Here is a 19,585-nt window from a genome sequence, read left to right as displayed (position 1 = left end):
TCTATGTATCCCCAGAATCTAGCAGAAGGAGTGGCAAATAGATTATTTTTTTTAAGATTTCATTTATTTATTTGACAGAGAGAGAAAGAGAGCATATACACAAGCAGGGGGAGCTGCAGGTAGAGGGAGAGGGAGAAGCAGGTTCCCTACTAAGCAGGGAGCCAGATGCTGGGCTCAATCCCAGGACCCTGGGATCATGACTTGAGCCAAGGGCAGATGCCTAACCAACTGAGCCACCCAGGGGCCCCAAATAGATGGTTCTGAATGAATAATGTTAAACAATTGAATGAATTGAGTACTGATAAATATATCCAATAAGGAGACTGCTATACAGTTAAGAGGAAAAAAACTTGTAAGTGGGCGGCTGGGTGGCTCAGTTGGTTAAGCAACTGCCTTCGGCTCAGGTCATGATCCTGGAGTCCCTGGATCGAGTCCCGCATCAGGCTCCCTGCTCTGCAGGGAGTCTGCTTCTCCCTCTGACCCTCCCGACCCTCCCCCCTCTCATGCTCTCTCTCTCTCTCAGTCTCTCTCTCTCAAATAAATAAATAAAATCTTTAAAAAAAAAAACTTGTAAGTAAAAGTATATTGAAAGACAAATTTTGTATGCCAAAAATATACCAGTAGCCATTAAATCTGTGCAGTAATATTTAATAAAATGTCAACTGGAGTTGCAGACAATAGAAGATATACTTAACTGGATATTTGGAAGAAAAGAGTTAAAGATTCAAGGTTCTCAAGGTATGGTACCCAGACCAGTTGCATCAATATCACCTGTGAACTTGTTAAGTTCAAATTCATGGACCCACCACCCCACACCAACTGAATCAGTAACTCTATGGGTGGAGCTCAGCCATCTGTGTTTTATCAGGCTTTCTAGGAGATTCTCATGCATGCTAAAGTTTGAGAACCACAATTTCAATTCAGTCCCTTGTTGAAAACCTTTCTATAATGTCCACTGTTCTTCCTAAAGTCCATTATATGAAGTGTAACCATCTTTCCTTGACAACTGAAGATTCTGAAAAGTCTTAGTTATTATTTTGAAAAAACAATGTTATTCTTGACTTGAACTGGAAATGAAAATGTAGCCCGCAAGTGTACACTGACCTCACTTATGTTCTAAATGTCCCTTTTTAAATAAACATATCTTTGACTAAAGCTCATTTTTTTTTTTTGTTATTTGACTATTTCTGCTATAGTGGGAAGCAGCAACAATTCTGGCAACTGTAGTGTAGGTTTTAGATGCCCTCTAAAATTTACATTTCTTTGATCAGTAATTTGTGATAGTATAGGCATTAGGCATAAATAGGCTAAGAAAAGGATAAGTCAACTAACCATTTAGAAAAGAACTCCTGGTAGTTACATAAGTGCATATACTTAGAAAAACTTAAATACACCCATATGTTCATACCAAATGCTAATTAGAATTGATACTTATCCAGTCATCATTTGCAAGTCTATCAGGTAGTCTCCTTAGCCATACCTCTAATTTACCAGCAAATGTGCATAAAAAGTTAAAAGCAGCAAAACTACATTTGACAAGAAATATGTGAGATATTCCCAGTGTTCATTTGAGTCTCCCCTTTTTATCCTGAATCCTCTCTCCAGGAACTTAAGTTTCCTGAAATTATTCCATATTTATCACTCCCATCTCCAGGAATCAGAACACATTTTGTCATACTACTTTGAGCAGTTGAGTTCTTAAATTTTCCTGTAGGTGCACAAAAGTGACATCTCAGCTTTTGAAAATGTATTTCCTCAAGTGAGACCTAGTCTTAGGAAATAAGATGAAGGTAATTAAATACATACCCAAAGTTGGTGCCTCTGGCCAGGGGGGCTCAGCTTGAAAAAAGCACCATAGAAGGACACAATGTTTTTGTGGAAAGAGTACTTCTTCAAAAGGTTGAGTTCGGTCCTGAGATCCTCTTCCTCATCCTGCAGAATAAGAATACACAATAGACAATAAAGCTCTTAAGCTATGCCAGTTAATAACTATGGAATCCTAAACTATGGCAGAACAAAGGAAATCCTATGGCTACCCATTATGTCACAGATAATAAAATCTCAACTAGAAATGTCAGAGAATGGAGACCTCTGGTTAACCGGGAATTTGGGAGAAAATAAAGCTTAATTGAAGATCCTTTAAATGCAGCGGTTCTCAAAGTAGGATCCCTGTACCAGCAGCAATGGCCACTGTATAAAGTTTTCACTGAATAGAGTCATTACATTTTTGTTTATTTTGTAACAGTTTTATTGAGATATAATTCACATACCATATAATTCATCCATTTAAAGTATAAAATTCAATGGTTTTTAGTATATTTACAGAATTATGCAACCATCACCACAATCCATTTTAAAACATTTTTATCACCCCAAAAGGAAACTTCATATTCTTTAGTTATCACTCCCAAATTCTGCTACACACACAACCCAGCTTTAATGAACCACTAATATATTTTCTATTTCTTTAGATATATCTATCTTGGACATCTTATATAAATGAAAATCACATAATATGTGGACTTTTGTGACTTTTTTTCAAGATTCATCCATATTATAGAACATATCATTATTTTATTCATTTTCACTCATCAATTGATAGACATTTGGATTATTTCCACCTTTTGGCTATTATGAACAATGTTGCTGTGGACATTCATATCAAGTTTTTGTGTGAATATATGTTTTTAGTTCTTTTTGGTATATACTTAGTAGTGAAATTGTTAGGTCAAAAGGTAACTCTGTATTTAATATTTTGACGAAATGCCAAATTGTTTTCCAAGTGCTGCACCTATTTATACTTCCAACAGCAATGATGATTCCAATTTCTCCATACCCTCACCAACACTACTATTTTCTGTTTTATTATTATAGCCATCTTAGTGGGTTTCAAGTGGTATCTCATTGTGGTTTTCCCTTGCAATTCACTGGTAACTAATCATATTAATGATCTATTCATGTATTCATTAGCCATTTGTATATGATCTTCAGAGGAATGTCTAATTGAAAATCTTTGCCCCTGTTTTCTAATTGGGTTATCTGTCTTTTTATTATTGAATTGTAAGATTTATTTATATATTCTAGATCCAAGTACTTTATAAGGTGTATGATTTGCAAACATTTTCTCCCATTCTGTGGGTTGTTTTTCACTATCTTGATAGTGTCCTTTGAGAAACAAAATTTTTAATTTTGATAAAGTGATTTATTGATTTCTTGTCTTATTGTTTATACTTTTAGTGTCGTATCTAAGGATCCATTGTCAAATCTAAGGTCATGAAGATTTATCCAAATGTTTCCTTCTAAGCATTTTATAGTTTTAGTTCTCACATTTAGGCCTTTGATAATTTTGAGTTAATATTCATATAAACTAGGGATGTAAGTTAATTCTTTTACATGTGGATATCTAGTTGTCTCAGCATTATTTGTTGAAAAGACTATTTTTCTCCATGAATTATTTTTGCACCCTTGTCAAAAATCCATTGACCATAGATATATGGAAATAGTCCTATTCGACTGATCTGTATGTCTATCCTTACGCCTGTACCACACTGACTTGGTTTATGACTCGTTGCATTTTAAGGTACAGGTTTTATCTGTGCTAATCCTTTTAAAGATATGCTTAAAGTCATTCATTTTCTTAATCACAACAGTGATACATATGGATAAAATGTATTTATATATATGAAGTAAAATATGTAAATGCTATACATTCACTGAATATTTCCTTCTACTAGTGGTAACAGTTGTGTGTATATTCCTCCAGTCATGTTTATTCCTTCAGAATATATATATCTCACTACTCTGCAACTTGCATGTCTTATTCTATACCTAAAGTGCATGCTTCTATATCAATAAACATAAATGCACTTCCTTTTTATGGATGCATAGAATTGCGCAGATTAAAGATATGGGTCTGCCACTCAGGGAACAGATCAGGGCTAAAGGTACTGTTTTTGAGGATTATCTCTACAGTGATAATTGAAGCTATCCTTTTGTATGGGATCTCCAAGGTAGAATACATAATTTCAAGAGATATCTTTACTAGAAGACAGTATAATGTCATCAGAAAACAGCATCTAGGGGCACCTAGGTGGCTCAGTCAGTTAAGCATCAACTCTTTTTTTTTTTTTTAAAGATTTTATTTATTTATTTGAGACAGAGAGAATGAGAGAGACAGAGAGCACATGAGAGGGGGGAGGGTCAGAGGGAGGAGCAGACTCCCTGCAGAGCAGGGAGCCTGATGCGGGACTCGATCCCGGGACTCCAGGATCATGACCTGAGCCGAAGGCAGTCGCTTAACCAACTGAGCCACCCAGGCGCCCAAGCATCAACTCTTGATTTGGGCTCAGGTCATGATCTCAGGCTCCCAGTGCAGAGCTTGCTTAAGATTCTCTCCCTCCCTTTTCCTCTGCTTCCTTCCCTCCCCACTCCCTCTTTCTCTCCCTCTCTAAAAAAAAAATAATAATAATAAGGAACATCTACACTGGGCAGTAGGACACCTGGGTTTTGCCACTAATAGTTAAAAGTTGGAAATTCACTTAATCTTCCCAAGGTTGAATTTATCCTCAGAAATCTGATGGAAGTTGGCAGCCATTACCTCTCTCCATGGAACATTAATGGAGCCAAATGTGACAATTAATTTAAAGTTCTTTGAAGTCCTTGAAAGAAGAATGTTATAAATGTAAGGTATTATCATACAGTATCTCTGTTACTTGACCTTCTCATTTGCTTTAGAGTGTTATCAGAACTATATACCTTTCTCCACTTTTTACCCTGATCTACAAACATCAGCAACTTTTGTTTCTATCACTTTTATTATACTGGATTGAAATGGGAAGCTATTCCCCTTATACCATGAGGTATAAGTAGTTTGTTTCCATATGTTCCATAGTAGTTTCCATATGTTCCATAATCTATCTGTAACTATTCTTAACCAATCTAAAAAAAGCTCTTTTCTTCTCAATAATTTAAAAATCATCACACTTTATATGTATAGAGGTGCAATGCATTGGAGAAAAATATCTTAAAATGTTAACTTTAAAAAAGTAACTTAAATTGTTAGGAATTTCCAATGAGCATATCATCGGTTTATGCATTTAGATATCATATCCCTAACTTAAAGGAACTTACATACAAGGAAATAAGATTCACATACATGAATTACAACCATTGATGAATACAGGATAGTGCATAATGAAGTTGAGGGTGATATGAAATGACTCAGGAAGTAATTACACTTTACCAATGGATTAATGACCTGGGTCCTTTGAATTCCTACTAGCTCTAAATTTCATTTGATTATAAATAAAACAGTTCTCCTACTGCATCTATAAAAGTTTAATTTATATAACCTTTTCAAGTGTACTCTTTATTTTACAAAGTAAATATACAGTAGTATGTAAAGAAAAGATTATTTGACCAAAAAGTGTAATTTTTATTTTTTAAAATTTGAGTATAGTTGACATACAATGTTACATTAGTTTCAGGAGTATGACATAGTGATTCAACTTCTCTATATGTTATACAGTGCTCACCACAAGTGTAGGCACCATCTGTCACCACACAACACTATTATAATACCATTGACTGTATTCCCTATCCTCACCTTTCATCCCCGTGACTTCTTCATTCCGTAACGGAAAGCCTGTATCTCCCAATCCCTTTCACCTATTTTACCCATCCCCTCACTTTCTTCCCTCTGGCAACCATCACTTTGCTCTCTGTATTTATAGGTCTGATTCTGCTGTTTGTTTATTCATTTGCCTTTTTAGATTCCACATGAGCGAAATTATATGGTATTCATCTTTCTCAGTCTGACTTATTTTACCTAGTAGACTGGCTAAAATTAAAAAGACAAGAAATATCAAGTGTTGGAAAAGATATGGAGAAAAAGGAACCCTCATGCACTGTTGGCAGGAATGTAAATTGGTATAGCCACTTTGGAAAAAAGTATGGAGGTTCCTCAAAAAACTAAAAATAGGAAAGAAGACTTGTTAATTAAAAATAGGTGGATTCTGAAATCCAGTGAAAAAAGATACCTTTGACTTCTCTGGGGCAATGAATAAAAAAAGGGTCAACCTCTATCTTTAGTTCTCCCCAGAATTTCCTTCAATTACCTTGACTTGATGACCTGAGGGTAGGGGAAAATACATCTTTCAGCTGAAATTAATAGGTAACTGAATATATCTAGTCAGGTATCATTTTCCCTTTTAGCTTATTCTTTGAGACCCAGTAGAAAAATGGACAATTTTTTTATATTTAGCTATAATGTGGTTGGACTTTAAAAATAGTTATGAAATCAATATAAGGCAATGTACTAGGTCCAGAAATGTCCCCAAGTGTTCATAATATATCTTGGAAAAAGCCTGAAATCTCAGAGAAATGACTAGCAGCTGCAGAACATTCTTTAACATTTCCCTGGGATTTTCCAGTGGATCTACCCATAAATATTCAACAACTAGAAAATAAATCTAGACACCTATTTGTCTTTGGGGGGAAGGAGAGGGGCCTGGTTTCTCCAGCTGGAAACCCAATGACAGGTTCTCTCTTTGTATTTATTGTGTAATAAAGGCAGAAATAAATAAAACAATCAACTTGTTGCATGAGAATTATATAGGAGTTCAAGTTCCAGTCTCATCCCAGCCTCCCAAGGAAGCTCAGTTAATAAGCTCCCTTTGAATTCCCTTACCCTGTTTTCTACAAAGCTAAAAGTTGATCCTTGTGACTTTCATTCTTGCCATGTAGGACCACTGAACTTTCTGCTTTCCTTCTGATGTGGCTGTCCTTTGAAATGGTAACAACATCTGCCATCATATAGAAAAAAACCTCAGGAACTAGCAATTCTGTATGTACACGGGCACTTTCAGTTCCTAGCAAGACACCATAGTTGTGTTGAAAGGAATATGAATTCATAAAGAGTGTGATAAATAGGCATGAGATGATGGTATGGAGGTAAGAACACAAAGAACATGTAAAAGAAGCAGGGGCCAGACTAAGTCCTTTAATTTGTTTGGTAGTTTGATTATCAAAGAGCTTTTTTTGGGGGACGCCTGGGTGGCTCAGTTGGTTAAGCGACTGCCTTCGGCTCAGGTCATGATCTTGGAGTCCCGGGATCGAGTCCCGCATCGGGCTCCCTGCTCGGCAGGGAGTCTGCATCTCCTTCTGACCCTCCCCCCTCTCATGCTCTCTCTCAAATAAATAAATAAATAAATCTTAAAAAAAAAAATAAATAAAGAGCTTTTTTTTTTTATTATGTTATGTTAATCACCATACATTACATCATTAGTTTTTGATGTAGTGTTCCATGATTTCATTGTTATATGCAAACAATGAAATCATGGGACACTACAATCAAAGAGCTTTTTTTTTTCTTTCTGGGTTAGAAAGTTCAGGTCCCCAAGCAAGAATAGAATGGCTGGGCTCCAGGAAGCTATGCAGTTGCATTTGACCGTATTTTTAACCCTGTTTATAAGTAGGCCAAATTTTCTGGTGCCATTTTACTTATGAGGAATCTGAGGCCTAGAGAGGTAAGACCAGTTTTCCAAGTATTTCTTAGCTACTAGTGGTAGACTTGGGATTTAAACTCATGTGTCTGGACTTTCACATTATTGTTATTTCCATAAACCCCTGACTCAAAGAGATGTGTGTGCAAGTCACAAACTTCTTATCCCAAAGGATTCAGGATGATTTAGAGATACTAACTGGCTGATCAGCTAGCAGTTATTTTTCTTACTAAAATATATAATCAGAGTTCAAAGTTTCCAACTAGAAAAACTTTTAAGAGTGAGTTTCCCACATAAATGTAAACTCCCCCAAAACCAATAAACCAAAATCAGATATGTTTGGAAAGCATTAGTGTGTTTGCCATTCTCAATTAACAGGAAGTTGAGCTTGTGAGAAACATGTAAGTACATTATATCCATCAGGCCAAGTGGGTAATTTAAAACTCTTAGACATATCCCAGTAATATGATGCTATAGCATTTCCTGGCTCAGGGCCAGCTGATTCCAGAGTAGCCTGAATATCCTTATTTTTGTCAAAAAGAGGCAGCTCAAGGATACCACAACTTCCTTTATAATTTCACCCAATTCTAGAACCAAAATATTTTTCCCTGTGGAAAGAATACCAGAGACGTTTGGGGAAGAAAGGGATTTATTAACAGAAATGTTTGATGAAACCAAAATTAGTCAAATGATTATATTTTTCATGCCTTACTCTTTGCAGCTTCTTGACCTACCAAAGCATGTTATTAATCAGTACTATCTGTTTCATTTGGATATGCTTTGTCTTCTGAGATACACTGTAAACAAAACAGGAGCCTGGTGCTTACTAGATGAATCATGAAGCTGTTTATCAATAGCTTTCTATATAAATAAAAGTTTTTCTGAATGTGATTGTGTTAATGGAAAAAGTTATTTTAAATCCTGAGATTATATTCATTAAGGCACAAAAGGTTGAAAATATTTGAATACCATATAGCTAAGGAGGAAAGTAAGAAAAAAAGATATCAATGAATTATACTGATAAGAGCAGGAATTCTGCTTTTATGCCCACAGAATATTTTGATAGATCACTAACATCTACCGAAAAAGAATTTTCTTTGTCTGATCTTATTCTAGAGCCAGAAAATTATTAGAGTAAATAGAGACTGTTTTGTAAGACAGTTAAAAAGCTTCAAGTAGAAAGCATCTTTACACTCCTTTATCTATTCAAGTACTGTGCCAGATGTCTGAAGACTTTTAGGTTGGATAGCCTGTGGTTTTCTGTCTGCTATTGTTCTTTAAAAAAAAAAAAAAAAAAAAAAAAGAGTAGTCCTCATTTAGCTCATCTACCATAGCAATGTTTCTTAGAATCATAATGGGTGAATAGCCAGTCAGTCTGGAATACCCTGTAAAAAGTGTAAAAAAGACCTTGACAAGGCCAATTTAAGGCAAAATTTTCTCTTGGTTTCATTATCTCTTTTGTTGCTACTCAGCTAGAGGGCTCTACGCTCTGTGGATATAATCAATCCTTCACCTGCTGTCAACTCTTACCTGTTCAGGGAACCATTTCTTCTAGCTCCTGCTTTCTGACAGATGTTAGTGTTCAAATATGATTGAATCTATGTGAATGTGTTAAAAGATAATATGTCACCACTTCCAGGCAAGAATATTTTAGTGGCAGCCTTCTAGAGATAACAATACAAAGGGTTAGTTTAAAGTTGAAAATTAAAGGAAAGACAACTTGAGAGCTAACAGGGACTTTCAGTACTCACACTGTATCTCCATCCAACAGACTTTTGATATTTATTCACTCTCACTCTCCTTCCTATTTCAGGTAAAGGGGTCTGCAAAACCAAGAACAAAATGTTATTAGACCCACTGGTACACTCTGAAAATGATTTATTTTTAAATATTTTGTGTTCTTTTGGCACTCAGTGGAAGAGTAACATAATATTCTTTCTCTCAATTTTCACTAATAATTTTACTTAAAAAATCAGATTCGTATATATACAGAAACTTGGCACTAAATTCATAGTAACAGATTTAACTGCCATATTAATGGGAAAATTACAATTTGATGTTTTTAAAGTGCTATTTGTCCTTACAAAACAAAGTAATTGAAACTATGGTCTAAACATGCTTTTTAAATATTTCAAAAGTTAAAGTATCTAAAATGTAGATTAAAGTTAGGTCAAAGTTCTTTCAAGTCAAAACAAGGAAATAAGTATTTTAGAAAGTCACACTCAAAAAGTACTAGGCTGAGTATTTGGAAGGCATGGTTTGTAGGGCAAAATAAATCCACAAAACTTCAAAATCCCTTGAAATTCACATTGTTTTACAACAGTTTTTTCAACATTTGACATTTACTGGCAAAATAAAAAACATAAAACTCCTTAAATAGTTTCAGCAATTCACGCATTGCACAAAATGGAAAAGAAGTTTATGGCATTGACAACAATTCAATGAATATGTATAGTTTTTCAATCATAACATTTGAGAATTTTTCTTTAGGGTATAGTGAAGTGAAAATTTTTTGACCTTTGCTATGTTCATACTAATATTATCTTGAGAAAGTGAGGCACTCATGCTAAAGAAAGAAGACAGAAATCAGTGCTTAGCAAATTCTATGACAATATGTTATGAACTATGACACAACTTTATGAATGTTAGCAGGAACAGTGCCAATTAAACTGTCTCTCTTGCTCATCTGTCAGAAAATGCCTGAAAAATGTGCATCTCTGACAAATTCTTTCCTTCTACCTGTCATTGAGAATCTAATGGCCTCAATTCTCAAAAGGAAATGTTGGGACAGGGAAAAGTATATGATGGAACACTGAAGGATGAACATGGTATTAGAGGAAATCTACTCTTTACCATCCCTAGAGATAATCAACTAGAAATAGGCAGGAATATAGATATTTTCTTCATACTTATAGAATGCCAAAATATGTGGACCTTTCACTGTGAAACATTTCTTATGTATAAATATACTAACTCAATAATAAAGATACTATACTAATGGATAGAAATAATATTAAGTGATAAATATAAAAAATCCAGATTAACATAATTATAATTATGTATAATAATGATTAAAAAACAAATATTTTCTGAGCTGTTTATCCCAAGACCATAGTCCATTAAGTGAACAGAATATGGACAAACATATTACCTTACGAGCATTCATCACTTTAACAGCTGTAAATGCACCAGTTTTTTCATGGAGACCCTGAAACACAGAATAGTAATAAACATTAAATACTATCTATATAATCAAGAAATAAGCATTCATGGATGAATGGATAAAGAAGATGGGTGTAGGGGGGCAGAGCAAGATGGCAGAGGTGTAGGAGACCTGGATTTCATCTTATCTCAGGAATTCAGCTGGATAAGGATCAAACCATTCTGAACACCTACGTACTCAACAGGAGATTGGAGAAAGGAATAGCAACAACTCTCTGAACAGAAAAGCGACCACTTTCTGGAAGGTAGGACATGCGAAAAAGTGAATCCGAGGCGATATTCGGGAGGATAAGCGGCGGGGGAGGGGGCCTCCGTCCGCTGCTTCTGGCAAGTGATAGAGCCGCGGAGCACAAAATCGGAACTTTTAGAAGTAGGCTCTGCTAAGGGACATCGCTCCAGTGGCTAGGCGAGGGGTGGAACCCTTGTGGGACAGTGTGGTCTCAGGACCCTCAGGGTCACCTCGGGGTTGCCATAAACCGTGATCCGTGGCACACTTGGGCCACTGCCCTCCAGCAGGGACCCAACAAGCAGCAGATCCAGGGAGACTCCCCTTCCTCCCCCGGAGGGAGCAGCACGGGAGCGCACCGCAGGGATCTGCTGGGTTTGGAGACTCCACATGGGGTCGGGTGCCAGAGATAGAAATGCTTGGTCACAGGCTGGGTGAGCACGGAGTGCGCCCAGAGACTGGGGAGATGGGAGTGACTGACTGCTTTTCTCTGGGGACTCACTGAGGAGCGGGGCCCCCAGTTCTCAGCTCCTCCGGGGCAGAGATTGGGAAGCTGCCATTTTCACTCTCGTCCTCCAAAGCTGTACAGAAAGCTTGCAGGGAACAAAAGCTCCCGAGAGCAATCCCGAGCAGATTACTTAGCTCTGACCAGCAAGGGCGGGGCAATTCTGCCTTCAGGGAAGACATTTGGGAACCACGGCAACAGGCCCCTCCCCCAGAAGATCAGCGAGAACCGCCAGCCAAGACCAAGTTTACCGGTCTATGAGGACAGCAGAACTCCAGAGCTAGGGGAATAGCACATAGAATCCATGGCTTTTTTACCATGATTCTTTAGTCTTTCAAAGTGAATTTTCTTTAACTGTCTTTTTTTTTTTTCATTTTTCTTTTTCCCTTTTTCAACCAACATCCTATCAATTCCTTTTTTAAAAAAACATTTTTTTTTCATTTTTAGAGTCATTCTATCCCTCCATAGTAGTTACCCTTATTTTTGGCATATATATAAGTTGTTCTCTCTTTAAAATTTTGAGATACAGTTTCTTCTAACAGATCAAAATATACCCTAAATCTCTAGTGTATGGCTTTGTTCTAGTCTCCTGCCTGATCACATTCTCTCCCTTTTTTTTTTTAAATCCTCTTCTTTCTTTTTTCAAACAACTTATCAATTCCTTTTATAAAACTTTTTATAATTTTCATCTTTACAGCCATATTCCATCCCTTCATTGTATCAACCGTTATTTTTGTACATATATATGTTTTTCTTTCTTTAAAATTTTGGGAGGCCCTTTCTTCTAACAGACCAAAAAATACACCCAAAATCTAGTGTGTGGCACTGATCTATGCACCAGCCTGATCATATTTGATCATATTCTGTTTTTCTTATTTTGTTCTGTTTTTGTTTGTTTTTATCTTTTTTTTCTTTTTCTTTTTTCTTTATTTCCCTTTATTTTCCCCCAGTTTCAGGTCATTTCTGATTTGTTTAGAGTATATTTTCTGGGGACGTTTTACCCTGTTAGCAGTTTGTTCTCTCATTCATCTATTCCCCTCTGGACAAAATGATAAGACGGAAAAAATCACCTCAACAAAAAGAACAAGAGGCAGTACTGACTGCCAGGGACCTACTCAATACAGACATTAGTACGATGTCAGACTTAGAGTTCAGAATGATGATTTTAAAGACACTAGCTGGGCTTAAAAAAAGCATGGAATTTATTAGAGAAACCCTTTCTGGAGAAATAAAAGAACTAAAATCTAACCAAGTTGAAATCAAAAAGGTTATTAATGAGGTGCAATCAAAAATGGAGGCTCTAATAGGATAAATGAGGCAGAAGAGAGAATCAGTGATATAGAAGACCAAATGATGGAAAATAAAGAAGCTGAGAAAAAGAGAGATAAACAACTACTGGATCAAAGGGCAGAATTTGAGAGATAAGTGATACCATAAGAAGAAACAACATTAGAATAATTGGGATCCCAGAAGAAGAAGAAAGCGAGAGAGGGGCAGAAGGTATACTGGAGCAAATTATAACAGAGAACTTTCCTAATTTGGGGAAGGAAACAGGCATCAAAATCCAGGAGGCACAGAGAACCCCTCTCAAAATCAATAAAAATAGGTCAACACCCCAACATCTAATATTAAAACTTATGAGTCCCAGAGACAAAGAGAAAATCCTGAAAGCAGCTCAGGAGAAGAGATATGTAACCTACAATGGTAGAAACATTAGACTGGCGACAGACCTATCCACAGAGACCTGGCAGGCCAGAAAGGACTGGCAGGATATATTCAGAGCACTAAATGAGAAAAATATGCAGCCAAGAATACTATATCCAGCTAGGCTGTCATTGAAAATAGAAAGAGAGATAAAAAGCTTCCAGGACAAACAAAAACTAAAGGAATTTGCAAACACAAAACCAGCCCTATAAGAAATATTGAAAGGGGTCCTCTAAGCAAAGAGAGAGCCTAAAAGCAACGTAGACCAGAAAGGAACACAGACAATATACAGTAACAGTGACCTTACAGGCAATACAATGGCACTACACTCATATGTTTCAATAGTTACCCTGAATGTAAATGGGCTAAATGCCCCAATCAAAAGACACAGGCTATCAGATTGGATTAAAAAACAAGACCCATCAATATGCTGTCTGCAAGAGACTCATTTGAGACCCAAAGACACCCCCAGATTGAAAGTGAGGGGGTGGAAAACAATTTACCATGCTAATGGACACCAAAAGAAAGCTAGGGTGGCAATCCCTATATCAGACAAATTAGATTTTGAACCAAAGACTGTAATAAGAGATGAGGAAGGACACTATATCCTACTTAAAGGGTCTATCCAACAAGAAGACCTAACAATTGTAAATATCTATGCCCCTAACATGGGAGCAGCCAATTATATAGGGCAATTAATAACAAAAGCAAAGAAACACATTGACAACAATACAATAATAGTGGCAGACTTTAACACCCCCCTCACTGAAATGGACAGATCATCTAAGCAAAAGATCAACAAAGAAATAAAGTCTTTAAATGACACACTGGACCAAATGGACTTCACAGATATATTCAGAACATTCCATCCCAAAGCAACAGAATACACATTCGTCTCTAGTGCCCATGGAACACTCTCCAGAATTGATCACATCCTAGGTCACAAATCAGGTCTCAACCAGTACCAAAAGATTGGGATCATTCCCTGCATATTTTCAGACTACAATGCTTTGAAACTAGAACTCAATCACAAGAGGAAAGTTGCAAAGAACTCAAATACGTGGAGGCTAAAGAGCATCCTACTAACGAATGAATGGGTGAACCAGGATATTAAAGAAGAATTAAAAAAATTCATGGAAACCAATGAAAATGAAAGCACAACTGTTCAAAATCTTTGGGATGCAGCAAAGTCAGTCCTAGAGGAAAGTATATAGCAATACAAGCCTTTCTCAAGAAACAAGAAAGGTCTCAAATACACAACCTAACCCTACACCTAATGGTGCTGGAGAAAGAACAGCAAATAAAGCCTAAACCCAGCAGGAGAAGAGAAATAATAAAGGCCAGAGCAGAAATCCATGAAATAGAGACCAAAAGAACAGTAGAAGAGATCAACGAAAGTAGGAGCTGGTTCTTTGAAAGAATTAACAAGATTGATAAACCCCTGGCCAGACTTATGAAAAAGAAAAGAGAAATGACCCAAATCAACAAAATCATGAATGAAAGAGGAACAATGACAACCAACACCAAAGAACTACAAACAATTATGAGAACATAGTATGAGTAACTCTATGCCAGCAAATTAGATAACCTGGAAGAAATGGATGCATTCCTAGAGATGTATGAACTACCAAAACTGAACCAGGAAGAAACAGAAAACCTGAACAGATCGATAACCACTAAGGAAATTGAAGCAGTCATCAAAAATCTCCCAACAAACAAAAGCCCAGGGCCAGTTGGCTTCCAAGGGGAAGTCTACCAAACATTTAAAGAAGAATTAACACGTATCCTTCTGAAACTGTTCCAAAAAAATAGAAATAGAAGGAAAACTTCCAAACTCATTTTATGAGGCCACCATTACCTTGATCCCCAAACCAAAGACCCCATCAAAAAGGAGAATTACAGACCAATATCCCTGATGAACATGGATGCAAAAATTCTCACCAAAATACTAGCCAATAGGATCCAACAGTACATTAAAAGGAGTATTCACCAAGACCAAGTGGGATTTATCCCTGGGCTGCAAGGTTGGTTCAACATCCGCAAATCAATCAATGTGATACAATACATTAATAAAGAAAGAACAAGAATCATATGATCCTCTCAATAGATGCAGAAAAAGCATTTGACAAAGTACAGCATCCTTTCTGATCAAAACTCTTCAGAGTACAGGGATAGAGGGAACATACCTCAATATCATAAGAGCCATCTATGAAAAACCCACAGAGAATATCATTCTTAATGGGGAAAAACTGAGAGCTTTCCCCATAAGGTCAGGAACACGGCAGGGATGTCGACTATCACCACTGCTATTCAACATAGTATTAGAAGTCCTAGCCACAGCAATCAGACAACAAAAAGAAATAAAAGGCATCGAAATCGGCAAAGAAGAAGTCATACTCTCAGTCTTTGCAGATGATATGATACTTTATGTGGAAAACCCAAGACTCCACCCCAAAAGTTCTAGCTCTTGTATGAGCTAGAACTCATACAAGAATTCAGTCAAGTGGCAAGATATAAAATCAAAGCACAGAAATCAGTGGCATTCCTATACACTAACAGCAAGACAGAAGAAAGAGAAATTAAGAAGTCGATCCCATTTATAATTGCCCCCAAAACCATAAGATACCTAGGAATAAATCTAACCAAAGAGGCAAGGATCTGTACTCAGAAAACTATAAAATACTCATGAAAGAAATCGAGGAAGACACAAAGAAATGGAAAAACGTTCCATGCTCATGGATTGGAAGAACAAATATTGTGAAGGTGTCAATGCTACCTAGAACAATCTACACATTCAGTGCAATCCCCATCAAAATACCATCAACTTTTTTCAAAGAAATGGAACCAAGAATCCTAAAATTTGTATGGAACCAGAAAAGACCCCACATAGCCAGAGGAATGTTGAAAAACAAAAGCAAAGCTGGCGGCATCACAATTCCGGACTTCCAGCTCTATTACAAAGCTGTCATCATCAAGACAGTATGGTACTGGCACAAAAACAGACACATAGGTCAATGAAACAGAATAGAGAGCCCAGAAATGGACCCTCAACTCTATGGTCAACTAATCTTTGACAAAGCTGGAAAGAATGTCCAATGGAAAAAAGACAGTCTCTTCAACAAATGGTGTTGGGAAAATTGGATAGCCACATGCAGAAGAATGAAATTGGACCATTTCCTTACACCGCACACAAAAATAGACTCCAAATGGTTGAAAGACCTAAATGTGAGACAGGAATCCATCAAAATCCTAAAGGAGAACATAGGCAGCAACCTCTTCGACCTCAGCCACAGCAACTTCTTCCTAGAAACATCGCCAAAGGCAAGGGAAGCAAGGGCAAAAATGAACTATTGGGACTTCATCAAGATAAAAAGCTTTTGCAAAGCAAAGGAAACAGTCAACAAAACCAAAAGACAACTGACAGAATGGGAGAAGATATTTGCAAATGACATATCAGATAAAGGGCTAGTATCCAAAATCTATAAAGAACTTATCAAACTCAACACCCAAAGAACAAATGATCCAATCAAGAAATGGGCAGAAGACATGAACAGACATTTTTCCAAAGAAGACATCCAAATGGCCAACAGACACATGAAAAAGTGCTCAACATCGCTTGGCATCAGGGAAATCCAAATCAAAACCTCAATGAGATATCACCTCACACCAATCAGAATGGCTAAAATTAACAAATCAGGAAATGACAGATGTTGGCGGGGATGCCGAGAAAGGGGAACCCTCCTACACTGTTGGTGGGAACGCAAGCTGGTGCAGCCACTCTGGAAAACAGTATGGGGTTCCTCAAAAAGTTGAAAATAGAGCTACCATACAATCCAGCAATTGCACTACTGGGTATTTACCCCAAAGATACAAATGTAGGGATCCGAAGGGGTACATGCACCCCAATGTTTATAGCAGCAATGTCCACAATAACCAAACTGTGGAAAGAGCTAAGATGTCCATCGACAGATGAATGGATAAAGAAGAAGTGGTATATATATACAATGGAATATTATGCAGCCATCAAATGAATGAGATCTTGCCATTTCCAACGACGTGGATGGAACTGGAAGGTATTATTCTGAGTGAAATAAGTCAATCAGAGAAAGACATGTATCATATGACCTCACTGATATGAGGAATTCTTAATCTCAGGAAACAAACTGAGGGTTGCTGGAGTGGTGGGAGGTCGGGGGAATGGGGTGGCTGGGTGATAGACACTGGGGAGGGTATGTGCTATGGTGAGCACTGTGAATTGTGCAAGACTGTTGAATCACAGACCTGTAGCTCTGAAACAAATACTACTGTATATGTTAGAAAGAAAAAAAAAAAGAAGAAGAGGAAGATAGCAGGAGGGGAAAAATGAAGAGGGGGAAATCGGAGGGGGAGACAAATTATGAGAGATGATGGACTCTGAAAAACAGGGTTCAGAAGGGAAGGGGGTGGGGGGATGGTTAGCCTGGTGATGGGTATTAAAGGGGGTACACTCTGCATGGAGCACTGGGTGTTATACACAAACAATGAATCGTGGAACAATATATCAAAAACTAATGATGTAATGTATGGTAATTAACATAACAATAAAAATTTTTAAAAATTAAAAAAAAGATGGATATATATATGGAATATTATTCAGCCTTAAAATAAGGAAATCTTGCCATTTGCAATAACTCAGATGGAGCTAGACAGTATAATGCTAAGTGAAATAAGTCAGAGAAAGACAAATACCATACAATTTTACTCATATGGAACATAAGAAACAAAACAAATAAGCAAAAGAAATAAAAAATAGACTCTTAATTATAGGGAACAAACTGATGGTTACTAAAGGGGAGGTGGAGGGACGGGTGAAATAGGTAAAGGGGATTAAAAGTACACTTATCTTGATGAGCACTGAGTAATGTACAGAATTGCTGAATCACTGTATTGTACACCTGAAACTAATATGACACTGTATGTTTACTGGAATTAATTTTTTTATTTTTTTAATATTTTATTTATTTATTTGACAGAGAGAGACACAGCGAGAGGGAACACAATCAGTGGGAGTGGGAGAGGGAGAAGCAGGCTTTCCGCTGAGCAGGGAACCCAATGTGGGGCTCGATTCCAGGACCCTGGGATCATGACCTGAGCCAAAGGCAGACGCTTAACCGACTGAGCCACCCAGGCCCCCTGGATTTAAAATTTTTAAATAAATAAATAATAAAATTTAATAAGGTCAAACATTGTAGCCTATTATGGAATATAGCATATTACATATATAAGAAATATCAGGTATTATATAGAGAACAGAAATATTAAATTATGAATTTTTTAAATTATATTTTAAATATTTTATTTATTTATTTGACAGAGAGAGACACAGCGAGAGAGGGAACACAAGCAGGGGAAGTGGGAGAGGGAGAAGCAGGCTTTCCGAGGAGCAGGGAGCTCGATCCAGGGCTCCATCCCAGGGCCCTGGGACCATGACCTGAGCCGAAGGCAGACGCTTTAATGCCTGAGCCACCCAGGCACCCCTAATTTATGAATATTTTATTTTATTTCAAAAGATTTATTTTAGAGAGAGTGAGTGCAAGTGAGGGGAAGGTAGAGGGAGAGAGAGAGGATCTTAAGCAGACTCCCCACTGAGCATGAGCCCCATGCGGGGCTTTATTCCAGGACCCATGAGATCATGACCTGAGCTGAAATCACAAGTCCAGTGCTTAATGAATGGAGCCACCCAGCCACACCTAAATTATGAATATTTTAAAGAAATTCCAACCAGCTCACTTGAAAAGTCAAGCAAGTTTATGAAGTAGTTTTGCTGTCTTGTGTTTGTATTAAAATAGTGGACATAATTGGCCTTTGAAGGCACTGCTTTCTTAGTATCTTTAGTCAATTTACATGGCACCAGAGCATATATATGAAAAGTATTTCAGACCGAAGAGAGGGAAAAAGGAGATGTTAATACTCAACAATTTTTCAACTGATTATGTGGTATTAGCAGACATATCTTTCCAATCGACCCCTCTTATACACTAAACAAGTTTTTCCATAATGATCACAGGTAAGAGTGATATATAAGTAATCCAATGACCTGTAAATTGTTCAGTATGCCCTCAGTCATGAGAACCAATGATATTTATGAAAGGAAGTTCTGAAAGATTCTTTCTTTTTTTAAGATTTTATTTATTTATTTATTTTGGAGAGAGAGTGGGAGCAGAAGGGGAAGGACTCTGTACTGAGCATGGAGCCCCATACAGGCCTCTATCTCAGGACACTGAGATCATGACTTAAGCCTAAACCAAGAGCCAGACACGTAACTGACTGAGCCACCCAAGGGCCCCTTAAAGATTCTTTCTTATTGAAAACATGAATTCTAAAAATTTAGTCTTATCCTAAATGCAAGTACGTTATAGATTTATAATTTTCAAAAATGGACATATA

The 19,585-nt window shown here is 37.0% G+C and overlaps 1 protein-coding gene across 1 annotated transcript in view; it reads right to left on the bottom strand.

The window, feature by feature from the left end:
• NRK (Nik related kinase) overlaps positions 1-19,585 on the bottom strand; it is a 151,108-nt gene that overhangs the window by 65,845 nt on the left and 65,678 nt on the right. The window contains exons 3-5 of the mRNA XM_064574440.1: positions 10,654-10,710; positions 9,254-9,325; positions 1,807-1,932 (exon numbers count right to left, since the gene is read on the bottom strand). Coding sequence (XP_064430510.1) covers positions 1,807-1,932; positions 9,254-9,325; positions 10,654-10,710 — 255 coding nt within the window. The remainder of the gene's footprint in view (positions 1-1,806; positions 1,933-9,253; positions 9,326-10,653; positions 10,711-19,585) is intronic.

This window comes from Mirounga angustirostris, unplaced genomic scaffold (genome assembly GCF_029215605.1).
Source record: "Mirounga angustirostris isolate CCGP_5_RB_7025 unplaced genomic scaffold, mMirAng1.0.hap1 SCAF_11, whole genome shotgun sequence".
Lineage (NCBI taxonomy): Eukaryota > Metazoa > Chordata > Mammalia > Carnivora > Phocidae > Mirounga > Mirounga angustirostris.
Note: the sequence above shows the minus strand (reverse complement) of the source record. Positions and strands in the feature narration are given on the sequence as shown.